This window comes from Ptiloglossa arizonensis, chromosome 5 (assembly GCF_051014685.1).
Source record: "Ptiloglossa arizonensis isolate GNS036 chromosome 5, iyPtiAriz1_principal, whole genome shotgun sequence".
Lineage (NCBI taxonomy): Eukaryota > Metazoa > Arthropoda > Insecta > Hymenoptera > Colletidae > Ptiloglossa > Ptiloglossa arizonensis.
The window spans coordinates 23,428,187-23,448,289 of NC_135052.1; the positions used below are offsets into that span (position 1 = coordinate 23,428,187).

Below are 20,103 nucleotides of genomic sequence, written 5' to 3' on the forward strand. Positions count from 1 at the left end.
ATGTATCAAATAAATACACATATTATCGTTCTTACTCTCGCGAATTAATGTACAGTTACAAATTGTAATCAAATTCTATGTGTAGAATTTATGTACCTGTACATAATTAAGTAATGCCATAGTTGCTTAAAAATATGCTGTATAATATTTATTTGTACAATAAATGTACAAATTGACGTAACAATAAAGGTATTGCTTATTTCTAAACGACGATACATGATGTATGTCTAAAAATACCTCACTTTTTCAGCTGTCTTACTTCAGAGTAAATGAAATATATGTGTATCCTCAATATTGTGCTAATGAAATAACTCTCATCACAGTGAAAATGTGTTACATAGTGTAATACAACTGAAAGCAACATAAAAGACTTTTTAATTAAAAAAGAGAGGAAACTATTTCTAAGTATTGGCTTCTTTGGCTTGAATTAAAAAATATTATATTCTTCTAAATGTAATAGTTTAATCTATTTTACTTTCCTTCAGTTTTGAAAGTAGTATATACAGTTTTTCCCAGAATAAAATAATTAATTAAGATAATTCCTGAAAATTTATTTGAGTTACCGTACTATCTGTGCATAATATAACATTCCTTTTTGTTTTACCAGTTATTCTTTGATTTGCATTGTCATGAGTTAATATTGAATGGCAGTTGCAGAAAAATATATTTAGGACTTCAGAAATATAAAATATGTACTGAAAAAATACTTTCAAAAGGTATTCAATAGATATAATAAAACAGCAATGTTGCAAAGATTTCTATCATGTTTTGAATATAATAGGACACATTCAAAATTGCCTATTCTACTATCTTAATTACAAAAAGATATGGAAAATTGATTCACATGGTAAATCCTTATTGGTGATTGGTTTTATTGCAGTCTAACTGATGTATCATATGCATTAAAGGAAAAAACATAAAAAACCACAGATGTTTGTTACTCATTTAAAACTAAGTTACTTAACACAATGTGACTAGATAAAATGCTCTTTCTTTATAATACTTCCAAGGTGTATTAAAAATGGAACATAGAAAATACTAATTTCATGCAAATAAAAATCTGTGATTTAGGAATTCTTGCAAATGTTTTGCAAACTTGGTGCCTTATACATATGTATGTACTTATACACGCATATGTGTATGGCAATTAATATCGCTAAATTTTCTATGGAAATATGAACGTTTGATTTCATTTTTTTGTTACATAACATATGAATCAAAATAATGTTGCTTTAACATTATATTATCCATTATCTTATGATAGCAAGTCAAACAACAAATATATTTTTGTTATTTGATGTAATGACTAGGGTTGCCATCTATTGTACTTTCATATATTGTACTTTACACTCGATCCTCGTTCTCCAATGTCTTACTGTAAAATATCTTTTGTTACAGAATTGTCAAAATTTAAAATAGATAAAACTGTAGAAGACTATGTTAAACGAGACAAGCTTTTTAATAAGATCGTATATATTTGAAGAAAATAATTCCGAAACATATTGTGGAAATATTTAATTAATAAAGAAGTTTACTGAAACAGAATTACTTATAATTGTAACTGTGAAAATATAATGAAATTAATCAAAAGTTCAAACACTTATTACTGATGTACTAGATACTTTGAAAATAAAATATATACTTTGATAGTACATTTCACATGATTTTTTGTATAATTTTAAAGTGTCCTACTTTTCATTGTTCAAAAGGTGGCAGCCCTAGTAATGACTAACAATTGCGGAGGTTTCAAATAATTTGGCTAAGACAAAAAGCACTTCCGACGGCATTGAATATATAAAACTTCCATATTATGCGTCAGCTAACTGACCCATTAAAATGAAACATTATTTTACGATACGATTTTCAACTGTCATTCCTTTCTTAGTTATTAAAGAAAGGCAAGACTGTGCGTAAAATCGACAAAATGCATGTTTATGAAGTCTTAAGATTTTAGACAGGCATCATTATGTACATAATATAAACAATTCTCTATAATATTTACAAAAAAAAAACAGTTTACGAATTTCGCGTTAATACTAAACATCTATAAATCACATTTGTCGTCGCCCCGACAGTGTGTAAAATATCGTTCGTACCTCGGTAATAAATTGTGCTCGATAAGTGTGAAAACGTCGATATACAGAATAACTTTCGATCCATTTTTTAATAACTCTGAATGTTTAATTCAAGGAAATCCCTTGTATCCACGAACTGAGATCGCTTGTTTCTTCACAACTGAGGCTTAACGAATTTTTCTCGTTCTTTCTCGATTCCAGAAGTGTTTGGGCAGCGGTTCGACCAGTCAAATATGCTCCGTGAACTGTACTATAAAAAGAAGAATGTGTATGCTCGCCAGCAAATGCTATTACGATTTTCGATGGATCATCATCCTGCTTTATAGGCTCAGCTAAACAACTGATATCTAATTGACTCGCACCGACCGCCATAGCGGTATAGGAACCATGTGTGTATGGTTGCGAATGCCATGAGGTATGCACACAATTCTTTGGTGCTGGTACAAATGGGTCATTGAGAAATTTTCTCAGTATTGATGTACATACATCGGCTACTTCTGTTGAACTTAAATGTTCCATATATTCGGCAGCTTTTCCTGATATCCATCCTAATAACAGGGTTTCTGAAATTTTAGTAAAAGAATATATCTTTCTGAACCATGTTTTGCTAATATCTTGTTTTTCCTCTTCCAGTAACCCTCTATCATCCCAGAGAAGCATTACTTCCGATACTCCAGGATTCAGAAATGGTCTTTCATATTCTAAAAATATTTTATCTACAGTACCGAACAGAAGTCTGTCAATGGCATCAAGTTTATAATTAGGTAGAGGTGGGTCAAATATATCATTAGCTTTTTCCTTAAGAACTCCTAATGGCAATGTACAAATCACATGTTCTGCTAATATTATTTTTCCATTTTCACATTTTATCTCTATAAAGGTGTTTGGATTGGAACAGTTATCTTCAGAATTTACATCTTCCACACATTTATTCCTTTGCCACCTATAATAAGTATTGTTGTATTAGAACATACATTACATGATATCAACAGTATAAATTCATGTTCCCAGAAGTCTTGATATAAAATTTTTCTTGCCTAATTTTAGTAACAGCATGTTTAATAAGAATGCTGCTTTTTGGTATGTGTTTTGCAACTGGTTCTAATATAGCACTGTATCCATCCGGAAGACTAATATTTCCACCTTGTAGTTCTGCATAAGAACCCATTTCCAAAAGATCAACGTCTTCCATGTTATCACAGCCAGTAATACAGGTTTCTCTTTTAAGTAAACAGTCAAATAACAACTGCCTAATTCTTCTCTCCTCGGGTGGTAAAGATGATAAATAAATATCAGCTTCTAATGCCACATGTGCGCCAACACTGCTTATTCCATCTGGGGGGCTATAAGGGCTTAAAAAATATTCTTCGCATCGCCTTAGAAAACACACATACGCTTCATAGATTTCTTGCAAAACTGGAAAGGGTAGTTGTTTGCCATCTTCCATAGCTGCTACAACTTTATGAGGCCTTGGTACACGTATGATATTTATTAATCCATTTGCCATTGCTAATTCAAACATTGGATTTCCTAAAACTCCATGGATCCAATTTGCACCTAACTCAACTTTTTCACTGCCTATTAAAATATACCTCATTTTATTTACTTATAAATTAAAGTACAATTGTTAATAACAATTAAATTAGAATCCCTCAACCTGATAAACATCTTCATCAATTTTAGTACTTGTTAATTCATTAAAGAAGCTCTCCGTTACAAGTAAATTCATCTCTCTGCTTAGTAGAAGAATGATTAAATTTTAAAATTACACATTGAAAAAAAATAATTTGTTTATTCCTTAAAGTCCGAAAGATATATTGGAAGTGTATAAAAAATATTTTGATTAAAATTAAAAAACTGAAATGAAGAATCGAACGCTTATCGATTATTGAGGGAATTTAAAAATAGGTTAAGTAGAGACTCACCGATTTTTAAAGCGACGATACGACCACCTATTCGACTTCGTGCTTCGACAATCAGAAAATCGGTTTCGTGGTTTTTCAATAAGTGATTTGCGGCTGATAATCCGGCCATTCCGGCACCGACAATTAAAATTTTACACTTAACTTTATCATCCTCCGACTTATTCGTGGATTCCGCCATGATCATATCATATCAGCTGTCAATGGTAAAACGAACGTGGACAGCTTATTAATTTTTATCTACAAAAAAGTGGACACGACCGTTTCTCCATTCTGTTCTAGATATCGTACTTTCTAAGAGAGATACTCGAAAGTACTCTCTCGAAATGTATTCAGACCTCTTCAATAGTTTTCATTCTTTACGCGCGGCGGAGAATACGACGATGCAAATTCGCACCAATTCCCACTACATAGTTATTTTCAATTTCTACCGCATGATTCTTATCGTGTCAACACTTAAGCGTATTTAAACGCACATGTATACATTCTACACAAATAAATAAAAATTATATTACTTTAAAATAATTTCATTACATTTATAGTTTGAAAAATAAAAATATCACATATAAATTTGACAGTATATGAATTGTTATTTAAAAAACAAACACATAGTATTCATTCTCATAATCATATTTATTTAGATCAATTTCCATTAGATTACAAATCTTATAACTTTTTCCTCAATTTGAACTGTATTTTGCATTAACAAATTGAATTTCCTACATCTACTATGTACAATTTCTTACAGTCAATTCATTGCAATTATGCTTGGTTTCGATACTTTCCTTATTATTGCAAAGTAAGCAATAGAAATTCTTTTCAAGTGCCTCTTGGCATGTAAATTTATCTTTACATATATTACAATGTAAGCAATAAGAAATAAAATTTTGCATTCTTAAAAAATGTAGATTTCATTTTTCAAATCTTTCATAAAAAATATGAACATTTATATATTGTCAATGATATCGGTTACAATACTAAAAAATTTTCATTTTTTGCTATGACATTAATTAGAGTTGAATTATCGCAAATTTTTGTATTTTAATATAAATAGGTTCCTATTGATATTTATACATATACCTACCGTCCATCTGTTAAAATACTAGTCTATACATTTATTTCTGTCACATTTAAATTGTCCACAGTATAAAATGTAATTCCATTTCTCCTTAAATTTTTGATCATAGAATAGTCATAGCATATAGGTTTCCAAATTGTAAATAAAGAAAATAAGAAACAATTACTTAATACAATCATAATGTTCTATTGTTATCACAAAAATACACATAGCAAACTAAGAAACCATTTTTTGTATATTAATCACTGTTAACTGCTTGAAAATTGAAATCTGTATAATCATAAAATTGATACTGATCAACAGAATTGATATAATATGTACTCAGTTTTTATACATATTTACAGATCTCCATTACCAACTACACAGAATTACTAATGTTATAAATATTCTCATATTCATATTTTTTACTGAAAATGTTGTGATTAGTTTTTCTTGTGGATTAAAGTACCAAATAAAGTATCTACTTTAAAATAGGTACGTTTTTTGGAAGAAATTTTGATTCCAAAGCATGTTGAGTATAAATTTTGAAAAATTCTTCAAACGTTTTTCCTACTTTAGGTGTACAATTGTATACAAATTGTTTAATAAAGCTAACAAATATTATAACTTTCTGTTAAACAAAATTGCACATTTCCTTATATTGTAATTGGAATACTTAGATTAGCTTTAAACCTAGTCCTTGCTTATACAGTCTCTCGAAACTCAACATTCCAGTGACTTTCTGTAAATCTTTCACCAGACTACTTTAGACATACTCATAATATACAACATGTATGTATAAAACGAAGTTTATTTAAAATTGTCTGAAAACTATTTCTTTTTTCAAGTCAAGATTTTATCTCTTTAAAACACATAGAGATTAACAAAAACCATTTTATTTATCAGTTAACATTTTTAATACTTTTCTGTCAAAAAAGTACTATTAATTATCATTATACAAATATTACACGAATAATAACAAAACGAATATATTTACATAATGTAAATAACATAAAAAATTCCTAAAATTCTTCATACAAAAAGTACATTTATAACCAATGTTTTCCGACTAAAAGACATTTATAAACAGAGAATTCGATTTCCAAATCCTAAAGGAATAAAGCTAATATAATTTAAAGCAAATTCAAGTATCTACTATCAAATTCACAATGTAATTTACTTAATAATTACTACTTATATTTGCGTATTAATAGTTATTCTTGTGTTCTTCACTGGACATGATTCGGTACATTTTATTATATATATATATATATATTTTTTTTTTTTCAAGTGCCTCTTGGCACTATGTAATTATATTACATATAATATATATATATAAGCGCCTTTGTGTTGTCTATGTAGGTGGTTAGTATTCAAATAGAAAATATTTTTTCCTCGTTTTAGATCATCTATTTCAATAGTTCCACGAGTTCTTCAATTGTACATGTCGGGTGTACAAATGTCACATTATCCTTGTGTATCAATATTTTGTTCGATAAACTCGTTAACAAAACAGGAGCAAACGGGGACAAGTTTCAATAGTCAAGTATATAAAAAATTAATTCAAGTACCGTATGTGTATCTTGACTGCTTTGCGCTGCTTTATGTAGGACTTGAATTAATTCGTTGTCCAAACTATTCATGTAGATCGGTGGCAATTTCATACCTTCACTACCAGCTTCATAACCCACCTAGTGTTATTAGATTATATTTTGATTATACTTTTTTTTTCTCAAATAAAAGACTATTTTAAATTGCTAAAAGTTATAAAGTCACTGAAGTTTGCTAAACTACATGCATGCTTCGTGAATCAATGTTATTTGTTAAAATCTTCTTTTAATTTTGAAAATATTAAGTAACTTACGTTATCGGGATGAATGGTGGTTCTTACACCAAGTTTCATTAAACCAGCAGTGGCTAGAAGATCCAATAGTTTCACCAAAGCTGTACACGTTGCTTTCGCTATGTTTCCGGATAATTTATTTATATCTACTGGGTCGTGAACACCATTCGGATGATCATCAGACTTTGAACAAAAACAGTTTGAAATACATTTGTTTAATGTTATCTTATGATAATTGAAAGAAAGTCTGTTGTTAAAAAAAAAATCATTAAATTGATCACTAGCTACGATTTTTGTAAAGCTATGAAAGTAATAATATCTGTTCAATGGAAACTTGTATTTGTTACTGCACATACCTTAATAATAAATACTTCTCTCCAACGAATGAATCTACTTGTTCCCTTACAATGGATACTATTACGAACTCTAATTGATGGAATACCATCCATTGGTTGTCCATCAATAGGACTTTTAACTCTAAAATCATATAGTAAATCTTAATAATTTAAAGTAAAAATTAAAAGAAATTGAAAAAACAACTGACAAGATATTTACCCCACATTAAATTGTACGTCATTATCGACCCATTTTATGTTTACTGTTTCATCTGGTTCTGGTGCCCCTTGTCGACCACAGCCGATAGAAAAATCTTGCATATTTCTGAGAGCCGCCTTTAAGGCTTCCATTTTTTCTGGCATTATTTCTACCATCAATCCATCCTCCACTATACTGGATTTGGCTGAGAGACCCATCGATGATTTTAACGCGCCGTTAATAACGATAAAACTTGTTCCTGTCACTAAATTGATTATAAAAACTAATTAACATTTTAAAATATATTAAGAAATGGCTGTATAATATTTTTAGCCATTTTTTACAACATTTATTATGAATTGAATACGCACCTGTTCTTGGTTTATTATTGATACTTATTGCTTGCGTTTGATAACTGCTCTCGTCATCTGTGTTAGTTTGTATGCAGACTAAATGCGAGTCAGCGGTTATGCTGAAATTCGAGGCATATGCTAATACGTGATCGTTCGAATTGTTCAAGCCTTTTATCACTTGATCGTATCGATTCTTCGGAAACATTACGTCCGTCATTCTGTTCCTCAAGTGTATAGTCAATCCTTTCACACCAGGCAACGTATAACCGAAGTTTCTGAAATCCGCTAACACCTTCATAACCGTGTGTCCTATCTCAAAGTACAAAGCATCTCGAAATCGAACGGAAAACAACGGACAAGGATAGTAACGATATTCCGCGCCAAGACGTAAAACAAGTCGTAACGGAAATACCTTTGCCCATGGCGTTTCCCATCTAAAGAGATCAAAACATATAATTTAAAACTAACATATCGATGTAATTTTATTTATCATATTGTAGCACTAATTCATCAAAGAACAAAGACGAAAATAGTACATATATTATATAAAGGCTACTGATGACCTACATCTTTAATACATCCTTAATAAAACAAACCTGTGTACTAGAAGACCAATTAGAAAAGGGGCAGGAGGTAATACGATCTTTTGTAAACACTGTAACGTTTGTCGTATGAAAAGAAATCCCGCATGTTCCCGTGAACCCAAAAGATTTCCTCCATGATATATTGAAAATCCCAACTCGGATACCGTATTTCCTGTTTGTAATAATTATTAAATTATGTTGTAAATTAACTAAAGCAAAATGTAAAACGATACCTGCAATAGCTTCGAGATATAACTCATTAATAAAAATAAGAAGATCCTTTGGTATCTGAGTTTCATCAGGTAACGTTTCAACTAACAGTATAACTTCATCTTGTCCAACACAAGCTAGTCCTTTCGACGTAATATTCCAACATGTTTTATTTATACAGCAGTTTACTATAAATAATGCATGGAATTCATTAGGAAAACTTTCAATTAATACTCTTAGTAGTTACTTCTAGCTCACACTTACAATTTAATATCTTGACATAAGCATAGAGATTCCGATTAATTGCAAACATTACTGGTGGTTCGCATTCATTTTTTATTGTTTTATAGAGAAGATCCTCGTCCGTTACAGCGTGGTATGATACTCCTGTAAAATTAAACAAATCTGTATAATGTAGTATCGAAGAAAAGTTGCTACCTATTTAACAAATCTATTACTTACGTCCTTTATGTATCGTTACGGTTGGCGGCAGGGCATTGGGATCTTGTGGCACATAACTTTCGGTGTTTGGGTCCAAGCGCGGCAAGTTCGGTCTTTTCACAGAAGTACTTGGTACGGATGATCCAGGCGTTGGTATAATCATACTTGTCAATTTCCGGTACGGCCGTTTCAAGTCCCACGACATGTCTAGTTCTGTCAGGTCACAGCCAGGCCTTATTCCTGTGTTTTAGTTACAGGTGCATAAAACCAAAACAAAACAGGAAGGAATAGGGCCAATGACAAGGTAAAACGTTTTAGGGAGGTAAAAAATAAAGAATAATATTGCACATGGACATGGGAATATAACTTCAACTCAAAAAACTAAAATGTAATGCAAGGTGTGTTAGGTATAGATTAAAGTGTAGGATTACTGCGTCTATAATTTCTGCAGTGTTATTATGTGTTAATCATTTAGTAATTAATTGCAAACTGTAATTCAGATGCTTAAGCAACTGTAAGTCTTATAACATAAAGAATCGAACGTTTATAAAATATTAACAATCTTTAACATTTTACTGAGAAAATATATTCACTCACAATCCAGATGAACTTTACAGGCACATATTTCATTCTTTTTGCATAGAATAAGACTAAATATCATTAAATATTATATACAACTTTTACCTACCATCACTAAACATAACAGATTTGGAAACTTCAGGCCTGTTTTTTGTACCACCTTCTCTTTTAAGAACTCCAACAGGTACCATGACTGTAGGTGGTGGAGGCAATCCGCCAGCTAACTGTTGCAAGGGTGGTATAGTTGAACAGTACTCCATGGGATTATTTGGATTAGGCTGTCTCCCCTATAACCATTTGCCGAATACTCCTAACATTCACATTTATTTTTTCATCCAGTAAACACAGATTGCACATATGAAATAATACAATATTCCTCTGATGATTTTATAACTTTAGGAAATGGTATGTCAATGTAACATGCATTGCATAATCAGATTTAGATATACCAAATAAAGATCTTTGTTCTATTGATTGTGTTAAAATTATCTTCAGTCAATACTTCATTATTTAGAAATATTTACTTTATGATAATATTTTGTTTCTAAACAATTTTCAAAAATTCAAACTAAAATATAAAACAAAAGAAAACAGTATCAGCAATAAAATAGTTAGTATTATATATATATAATGAAATTTAAGTACAGAATTCAATATAATTACTGTTAATATGTTTGTGTAAATTAATTAATACAACCATAACAATTTTCTGTGTTTACTGGACATTTCTTGCAATTAAAATATAAAGCAGGCAGGTAACTTTTCACAAATAATACTACAGTTAAAAAAACATGCCTTACATTTGTCATATGTAAATCAATATCTAACAAAGGAAAAAAAACAAACAAATATTTACAACACGTAAAAAACACAATGCAAATATGTTGAACGTGCTACTACAATTTTATTATTCTTATAATTTAAAAGTATAAATTCGAAATACTATAAATCAGTTAAAACATTTACTTCTATCTCATAATTGTAAGATGAATGTGAAGTTCCTGTCTCAAATCTAAGTTCTACAAATTTATTTAAAATAATAAGAAAGAAGTATTCAACAAGTTGTTATAGGTGATTACTAAACTTATGCTAATATTTAGATTAATCTATGAAAAAAATGTTTTACTTAAATGTAATTTATGGTATGTACACTTTACGAATTTCTTTAAAACTGTGATGCAACAAGTAGCTAAATTACTCTTCCTTGTAAAATAAGAACAGAAATCTTCATATAATCAAAGTAAATATATAATATAAAATAACCAATTAATTATAAAAACTCGATAAATCTTACAATTTTCTACTTTCAGTAAAAATTCAAAAATTAATAAACAAAAGAATATTTAATATTTACATTAAAATAAAAGTCTAATAGAATTATACAATCAGCTAGCTAGAAATGTAACATTTTATATCACTATTCTCATTAACAATTAAATCAAATTGAAAAAGTAATGGAAATTGTAAACAATTGATTGTAAACAATTGGCAATAATTTAAGTCTATATTAATAGAAAGTGAATGTAACAAACTACAATTAGTTTATATTTTATGTAGCAACACGAGGTCATCAAATGTTAATATTTACTAGTAGAATTTATGGGTTCATACATAAAAATGATACACAGCAATCTCTTACAAAATAATTTGCATTCAATGTACCTGGGGTGAATTGATATCGTTGTTACTCATGCATGTTGGATAACCAGAAGACCATTCTCTTAAACCTTGTTCTGTTTCAGCTGAAAAATAAAGTTTTCTTGGTTGTACTTCCTCCTTTTTTATATTATAAAAAAAAGTTTATAGCAATTAAAGATATTATATTGTAAAAATTACCTTTTGTAAGAAGCTGATAACAAGAAACACAAACGCGGGAATCAATGTTTCCCTGATATTCTAATTTGTATTTCATATTGCAACATTTATTACATAACACCTTTCCACATGCGCGGCAATGATGTCGTCTTTTGATTACTGTAAATTTTACATCACAAAACATACAACTGGGTGCATCACTGTCTGGAACCCAAAATGGAGGTTGTTTCCCCAAAACGGAAGTAGATTCTGGTAAAGAATTGTCTAAGATATCTGGTGAAGATCCTTGACCTTCTTTCATACCATCAACATCTGATTGCACTTGACCCAATGTATCGCTTGTAGAGCCAAGTGTTTGATGATCATTTGTATTATTTGTTAAAACAATATCCAAAGTCTGAGGTCGTACTGGCTTCTCTGATTCATCACTAGTATCACTTGTGTTTGATCTTATAGAAGTTTCTACAAATTTAGGCATGGCATCATCACAATGTACTGTTGTATTGTTTAGTACTTTTATTTCAGATGTCATTGAAATACTCTCTTCAGAATTATTATCTATGTCACTTTGCATCTTTAATTCATAAGCTTGACTGTATTGTGCAAGATTTCCTTTCTGTTCTTTTAATTGTGATTCAGTTTTATCAGTAGTCAATGATTCTTGATTAATATTTACATTGTATGTACAATGTTCTTGAATGTCTTTAATAGTTTTTGTATTAGACACAGATTCACTTTCTGAAGTTATATGAATGTCTTCTTGTTTTTCCTTATCATCTTTATCTGTGGACAATAACTTAAATTCTCTATTACATGCATTATCTAAAACATCACTATGGTTGTCATCTTTTACTTGCTCATCATATTGTTGATTTTGTTTTTCTAATAAATCAGTCTGTATTTTTTTATCTGTTTCTTCTTGTATTATTGTAGAGGACTCTATAACCATATTTTTCATGATCTGTGCTTCATCTTTTTGATCTTGCGCTGTGCTTTGTACTGCAGTTCCTAATACAGTATCATGCAATTTATCTATTGAAGTATTTTCATTCTTATTATTCTCTTCATCTTCTAGTTCAGCCAAATACTTGGTTAGTTCCTCTTCTGATAAATCATTTATATTACCAAATCCAAGTGGTTTACATGCTGAATTTAAACTGTCCTCATGTTTATCAGTTGAAGTAGAACTTTTTATATCTAATTTCTTACTTTCTTCTGATTTCATTATAGTCTCATTTTCACAACTTGGTTTCTGTGTATTAAGACACTCAAATGTTAAATTATTCTCTTTGTTTACAATATCAGAATTTTCATATACATGATCAAAATTGAGTTTATTATGTACTTTCTCATTTACAACTTCTTCTTCAGTACTTAATCCACAACATGTTTCAGTTACCATCATGTTTTTAGAGAATTCAGTTTCAATTTTTGTTTCTTCAAAACCTGCTAAATGAACATTTTTTGCACTATTTCCTTCAATATTACTTTCATATGAAACAGATAATTCTAATGTACTGGCTATTACAGCATCCTGATGACTTGGAATGGAGGCTTCTCTAATTGTATTAATTGTGTCACTTGTTTGTTTAAGTGCTATACTCTCATCAGACTCTTTAACAGAGTCTTGAATTAACTGAGGTGCTTCATTTTCTTGACAAATAGCTTTAGGTTCTATGTCAGATTGTATTTCTTGCTCATCTAGTATAGAGTGAATATAATCCGAACTTCCAGGTGGCGCATTTATATACTCATTCAAACTACTAAAGACATTGCTAACACTGGGCTTGAGATTAAATTGATTCAGTTTTTTGTCGTACCTATTATCAATCTTTGGACTACTGCTACCATTTTGCTGTTTCTGGATTAACTTTTGCGATATATCATTGTGTATTGTCAAAGGAACCTGTTCAGAATTGTAAGGTGGTACAGTTTGTTTCTGTGTCAATTTACTGTCGTTCACACATTCTTGCATATAAAAGTGATTTACACTGTCTGTACTACCTATTGTTGTTTCATCTTTACTATAGTTAAGAGTGTCAGGAATTATGTTTTTCTCACTGACACATATACTTCTTGCAGCTGTTTGCTGCAAATCCTTATGCCTTTCCAAAGATGATATAATATCATATTCTTTGTTGGCATTCCTAGATTCTATTAAAACATAATTGTAAGGTTTTAAGACTGGGGGTTCCAAGTTACACTTAATCGTGGAAGATGACGCATTGTTTGTTGAAGGATTAACGGATGCTATTTGCTCTGCACAATCTGAAAGATATATTTATTTTGTTAATTATTACAAAATTTGATGAAAACCAATATGTATAAATAGATCATTTTTAAATTCAACTTTGTAGTATTTTATACGAATTAATATAACTCCATGAAACAGGAGTGATTTTTCATGAAAGTATTTTTACGGAGTTAAAAAAAGGAAAACAATCCAAGAAAGATCGAATTAGAACAAATGAAATACAATGTCATTTAAAAAAAATGAAACACTACTAATATTCAAAAATTCGAAATAAATCGTAGAAAAAATGAAAACAATGGGCAAACTCTCACCTTCGTTAAATTCAAAATCGTCAAGAACTTTGTCCAAATCGACAGCAAATTTTTCCATTGCGTCGTTAACGTTGCTTACACTAATCGTAAGGTCATTTAACACATTCCTATTCAACTTCTGATAAATTGTGAATACAATTCCATCAACGGTGTTTGTTCGGACAAAATGTACGACGTAATTTTGAAATTTCTTGCCGACTATGTATATATCGAGAACGCTGTAAACCACGGAATGTCGAACGATAATTGTCTGGTCACATCAGCAACACGACATTTTCGATGATGTGATAAGCCTCCTACGAAGAATAAGTCATTCCGTGTTACGAATCTTTTTGCGTTAGGTATCCTTGATCAGTACCGTGTGTCTGTACGAATCAGTACTCCTCAATTATCTATGACACATAGCCGTGACATCGGTGAAAGAGATTTTCATACGAACCACACGTTCAAGAAAACGATACACAACAGTCAAAAAAACAATCGTGAACCCTCGATCATCACGTGGATTAATTGACAGCGGAATGAACGTTCGTGCATGTTCACACGATACTTACCCACAGAACTGTCATTCTATGGAGCGCAGAGACGAGCATCCTCCCCTATCGATAAATCGAAATTCACGGTCGTATTCTCGATCCATCGATTATCTTAGAACACGCGTGCAATTTTTTATCGAAAACACTTAAAAAAAAGTTATTATTCATAGTAAAATCAGAAAGCTATTAGACATAGTACGTAACTCAAATTTGGTGTTACTTTTTCGTAATAATGATTTCTTCGATTAGAAATTTTTATAGTAGGATTAATCTTCACAAATAGTAACAAAAAAAAAGGGAATTTTTTTGCTTTGTGGCGAATTCACATCACTCACATGTTTTTGATTGTTAAACAATCTTTAACCGTGATTGGTTAAACAGTTTACTAGAATTGTTACATAGAATATGCTGAATTACTAAACTTATAGGATAGACCGGATAGACCTATCTATAGTATCTTATGGATGTGTGACACAACTGAAGTATGGAACTATAGTTGCGTTGTTTGCAGTTGCCTGCCATGATGTTTCATATAATGGTGACTCGGATGCACGTGTAGTGTCAATTAGTACAATATATGTGTAAATATTTGAATTTAAGTGACAATATATTGTTTTCTATTTTACAAAAAGATTATGTATATTAATATTTAAATATCTGTTTATATAATAAGAATAAACAAGATGTTGACAACAAAGGTTTTTTTTAGAAAAACCAAAGGAGGAAATGTGTTTAAGGTATCCTAAATAAAATCAATATTTAATATTTTTTTTTTGTTGTATAAAATTAATGCTAAGATTATTAACAAATGTTCACTTACAACATGAGTAGGAAAGATACAAATAAATTTTTATGTAATATACTAAAATTTTTGTCTGAAATTTATTTATTTAGTTTTGTATACATTTAGGTTGTCAGAGAACATTATCTCAGAGATGATATTCATTGTGGTTCAACAGTTTGTGACCAATGTTTATACAAAGATCAAAATATTATTTTGGACAATGGAGATTCCACTACAAAAAGCTCCACACTATTGCAACCTTATTACCTTTTGGTGGATACTAATATTGTTTTAGATCAAGTTAGTATAACGTGTACTGACTTTTTTATAAAATTACTAATTCTTATAATTTTAGATTGATATTTTAGAAGAAGATGTTATTTCCAATGTAATAATTTTGCAAACAGTGTTAGAAGAAGTCAGACATAAAAGTTCTAATGTATATAAAAAGTTAAAGGATATAATTAATAACCCACGCAGGAAATTTTATGTATTCATTAATGAACATCACAAGTTAGTTAAAAATGCGTTTTAATTATGTTTTTCACTAAGTATTATTTATATTTGCTGTTAATTATGTTTTATTATTTGTATGTAGAGAAACTTATATAGAACGTAAACCCGGTGAAAGTATAAATGATCGGAATGATAGGGCAATTCGAGTTGCAACAAAATGGTACAACATGCATTTAAATTCAAGCGGTGATAACATTATAACTGTGCTATTAACGGATGATGTACAAAACAGAGAATTAGCCATAAAAGAAGGAATGCCTGTCACTTCAAGTAAACTATTTTGTTATTTATTTTATAATCTTAGATAAATTAGAATCTTTACTTCAAATATACTATTATTACTTTACAGTGGACAATTACATTGCATCATTGGAAAATTCAGGCTTTTTAGCTGATAAATTGTGTAAACGGAGTTATGGCATAAAAAGTGATGGCCAGGAAATTTTTCCTTGTCATCTTATACCAACTCAATTACATGATGGCATAAAGAATGGAAAACTTCTGCAAGGAACATTTTTAGCATCAAGAGAAAACTATCTAGAGGGATATGTAAATATAGAAGGAATGGAAACATCCGTGAGTGTTTATTTGCTTTCTATATTGTTTCTCAGGACTAAATATGTCTGCAATTATTATATATATTTTGTTATAGATTTTAATCCAAGGTCGAAGCAACCTTAATAGAGTTGTTGATGGTGACACAGTAGCAATTGAACTTTTAACAGAAGATCAGTGGTCATCTCCAAGTGACATTATTCTACAAGATGAGGAAGAGGTAGACGTGGACGATGCCTTAGAAAAAGAGAAAATACTTGACAAATTTATTTCTTCAAACAAAATGCAAAAGACACCAACTGGGAAGGTCGTTGGTATCATTAGGAGAAACTGGAGGCAGTACTGTGGAATATTGCAGCCTAGTAATATCGAAGGGGTAATGATTTCAAAACATGGCATAATTAGGTCAAACATTTATTATATATGTATCTATTATACTTTATAACCTTATTTTTTTTTTAACTAGAATGTAAGGCATTTGTTTGTCCCAGCTGAACGAAAAATACCTAAAATAAGGATTGAGACCAGACAATATAAAGTGTTAAGTAAACAAAGAATTATTGTTGCTATTGATTCATGGCCACGTAATTCTAGGTATCCTCTAGGTCATTTCGTACGCGCGTTAGGTGGAATAGGAGATAAACTAACTGAAAATGAAGTAATACTTTTAGAGCATGATATTCCGCACAGTCGATTTTCGGATGCTGTTCTTAGTTCACTTCCAAAAATGCCTTGGATTATCACAGAAACTGTATGTATAAGTAATATGAGTAAAATAACCATTAACCTTATGTATTGAGTATAACATCGTTTAATGCTACAGGACTTAATACATAGAGAAGACTTTAGATATTTAGATATATGTTCAGTTGATCCACCAGGATGCACAGATATTGATGATGCACTTCATTGCATAGATTTACCAAATGGTAATTTTGAAATAGGTGTACATATTGCGGACGTGACACACTTTATTAGACCCGGAACAGCATTAGATAAAGAAGCGGCTTTACGAGCTACGACTGTATATTTAGTTGATTCAAGGATTCAAATGCTTCCAGGTAAAAATTATATAGTACATATAAAAAACATGTTCATTTTTTTTATAATGTATGTTCAATTCTGTTTTACAAGGCTAAAAATAATAATGATTGCAGATTTACTTAGCTCAAATCTCTGTTCCTTAAGAGAAAACGAAGAAAGACTTACGTTTTCTTGTATATGGGAAATGGATAAAGATGCGAATGTAATTAATACAAGATATTGCAAATCTGTAATTCGTTCACGGGCAGCTATGACGTATGAAGAAGCTCAGCTAAAAATCGACGATCCCACTCAGAAAGATTCGATTGCAAAATCGTTAAGGAAACTTAATAGTTTAGCAAAAATATTAAAGAAGAAACGTCTAGAGAATGGGTATGTACAATTTCTTCCATGCTTCTTTATCAACAAGTACAATACCCAATGTATGTAATTGAATTTGTTTCAATTATAGTGCATTAGTGTTAGCGTCTCCGGAAATTCGTTTTCAAATTGACGATGAAACACATGACCCTATTAATGTGCAGGCGAAACAATTGAAAGAAACAAATTCTTTAATTGAAGAATTTATGTTACTAGCAAACATTTCGGTTGCTAAAAAGATTGTAAAAGAATTCCCTGAATGTGCGGTGTTAAGAAGACATCCTGAACCACCGCCTGCTAATTTCGAGCCTCTTATAAAGGCTGGAAAGAATCATGTATAGAAAATTTGTTTGAAAACCAATGAAATGCAATAATTTTTTCACTTACAATGTTAATAATTAATCTTATTTCAACAGGGTTTTATTATAAACGCTAATAGTGGCAAAGAATTGGCAGAATCTTTAGACAAGTGTCACAAAGAAGGCAATCCTTACTTCAATACTATGCTAAGAATACTGGCTACACGTTGTATAATGCAGGCTGTATATTTTATAAGTGGCACGCACCAACCAAGTGAATACTATCATTACGGTTTAGCGTGTCCTATCTATACCCATTTCACCTCACCTATTCGAAGGTAAAAGATTAATGCTTAATAATCAAAATGATCCAGAGAATGTAATTTGAATTTTCCCATCTATTTTGTCGCGTAGATATGCCGATGTAATGGTTCATCGCTTATTGGCAGTTTGCATAGACGCAGATACGACTTGTTCTGATTTATTGAACACGAAGAAGAATCAATTACTTTGTAATAATCTAAATTATCGAAACAGAATGGCCCAGTATGCTGCTCGTGCATCAGTTGCATTTAACATACACGTTTGTATTTGTTATATTTTTTCAAAATGTATGATTCAATGTTACTAATTGTACTATTCCTTACTTTTTCAGTTATTCTTTAAAGAGAAAATTCAAGATGAAGAAGGATATATACTTTTTGTACGAAAGAATGCACTGCAAATATTAATTCCAAAATATGGTTTAGAAGGAATGTTATATTTAAAAGATAAGAAAACATTGTCTGTATCATTTACGTATAATGACGAAGATCATTCGCAAACTTGTGGGGACATAGTATTTCGAACATTCGATCCTGTTATAGTGCAAATAAGTTTGGATGGATCCAATGTACAACACGAGAAATTAATATTTAAACTTGTCAAACCATACGTACGTATATCATGATAAATTGTGTCAAGTTTCTTGTTATATTAAATTATTTGTATTTTATTCTAACCGCTTGCAACATTACATTTGAACAGATCCCAGGGTTTAGTGTGCCTGCAGTAAATACAAAATCCTCAAAGACTGTGCAAGAAGAAAGTAAGGAAGAATTGTTGAAACGGAAAGTAGATTCAGAAAAACCATCAAGTAATAGTACTAAAACTAAAGGAAGTAAAAAGAAATGGAAAAAAAGAAAACACTAATATATATTTTTTCCCACTAATATATCTATTTTCAAATGTATTTTGTACATAGTAGATATATTGAATACATATAAGAAGGATGAAATTATTTTATTATTAATACTCACTTTATTTCATAACTGGTAAAAATTAAAAATATAAAATTTCCTCGTTTTTATAATTTTATTGCAAACAATTCAAAAGAAATGAGAGTAAGGTAAAAAAAAAGATGTAGCCCATTTGCAAGTATATTTTATTCCTACTTATATGTTAAAAAAAAATTTAAACAATACCTGAACATTAATATTTTGAATATATTTTCAAACCATTGTTTCAAAATTTTTAATTGTGGAATTGTTCTGTACTATTTGTATTGTGTAAATTCCATTACATGAGAATGTATAATTTATTATTTCATAATTAATTTTTAAAATAAAGGAATACCCTAAAACTGGACTAAAAATTATACTTTAATAATATAAAATGTGTGTAAAATGTATATATATATATATACATATAAATGTAATTTACAAAGATACATATGTATTTAATTATAATTTGATAAAATATTTACATTGACGTTTGTGTTGGTTTACGTCTAACTATATAATAAACTCACGTACAGACGCAAATATATGAACACGTATACGTAACACACAGTGTTATTTGAAACTTCAACGAACGATTAGTTTAAAGAGATTATTATCTTCCTGGTAAGATATAACGTCGTGAAAACGAAGCCTCTCTTTAGCATATGTTTTTTGCTGAGCTTCCACATTATCACGATAGTTTTTGGTGTTGCGCCAAGAATGGAATTCATAGTACCAACATTATCGGTTGTGGCTACTGGCTAGAGATATT

At 30.2% G+C, this 20,103-nt stretch overlaps 3 protein-coding genes across 9 annotated transcripts; 1 reads left to right on the forward strand and 2 right to left on the reverse strand.

Moving 5' to 3' along the window:
- Positions 1-852: 852 nt before the first annotated feature.
- Positions 853-4,421, reverse strand: LOC143146533 (peroxisomal N(1)-acetyl-spermine/spermidine oxidase). 3 transcript variants are annotated; one of them, XM_076310866.1, is made up of 4 exons: positions 4,001-4,421; positions 3,470-3,653; positions 3,113-3,418; positions 853-3,018 (listed from the first exon to the last, which is right to left on the reverse strand). In XM_076310866.1, the coding sequence occupies exons 1-4, from the start codon at positions 4,182-4,184 to the stop codon at positions 2,181-2,183; spliced, it is 1,512 nt and encodes a 503-aa protein (XP_076166981.1). In that variant the 5' UTR covers positions 4,185-4,421; the 3' UTR covers positions 853-2,180. The 3 variants fall into 3 exon arrangements, with proteins under 3 accessions (XP_076166981.1, XP_076166982.1, XP_076166980.1); XM_076310867.1 differs by having other exon boundaries at positions 853-2,638; positions 2,801-3,018; positions 3,113-3,653; XM_076310865.1 differs by having other exon boundaries at positions 3,113-3,653.
- Positions 4,422-6,318: 1,897 nt separating this feature from the next.
- On the reverse strand, positions 6,319-14,727 carry Sara (Smad anchor for receptor activation). Of its 5 annotated transcripts, none has more exons than XM_076312055.1 (14): positions 14,533-14,727; positions 13,979-14,274; positions 11,435-13,681; positions 11,261-11,340; positions 9,708-9,885; positions 9,041-9,259; positions 8,843-8,965; positions 8,602-8,766; positions 8,381-8,540; positions 7,803-8,218; positions 7,453-7,696; positions 7,254-7,374; positions 6,919-7,080; positions 6,319-6,745 (listed from the first exon to the last, which is right to left on the reverse strand). In XM_076312055.1, exons 2-14 carry the CDS (start codon positions 14,034-14,036, stop codon positions 6,590-6,592), a joined length of 4,329 nt encoding a protein of 1,442 aa, XP_076168170.1. In that variant the 5' UTR covers positions 14,037-14,274; positions 14,533-14,727; the 3' UTR covers positions 6,319-6,589. The 5 variants fall into 5 exon arrangements, with proteins under 5 accessions (XP_076168170.1, XP_076168171.1, XP_076168175.1 ...); XM_076312056.1 differs by having other exon boundaries at positions 14,337-14,727; XM_076312060.1 differs by having other exon boundaries at positions 9,041-9,232; positions 9,708-9,822; positions 13,979-14,727.
- Positions 14,728-15,044: 317 nt separating this feature from the next.
- Dis3 (exosome complex exonuclease RRP44-like protein Dis3) lies at positions 15,045-19,523 on the forward strand. Its single transcript, XM_076311745.1, has 14 exons — positions 15,045-15,251; positions 15,425-15,598; positions 15,654-15,811; positions 15,897-16,084; positions 16,164-16,390; positions 16,467-16,745; positions 16,836-17,120; positions 17,193-17,430; positions 17,527-17,785; positions 17,865-18,108; positions 18,190-18,410; positions 18,487-18,655; positions 18,728-19,006; positions 19,099-19,523. The coding sequence occupies exons 1-14, from the start codon at positions 15,198-15,200 to the stop codon at positions 19,261-19,263; spliced, it is 2,940 nt and encodes a 979-aa protein (XP_076167860.1). The 5' UTR covers positions 15,045-15,197; the 3' UTR covers positions 19,264-19,523.
- Positions 19,524-20,103: the final 580 nt, after the last annotated feature.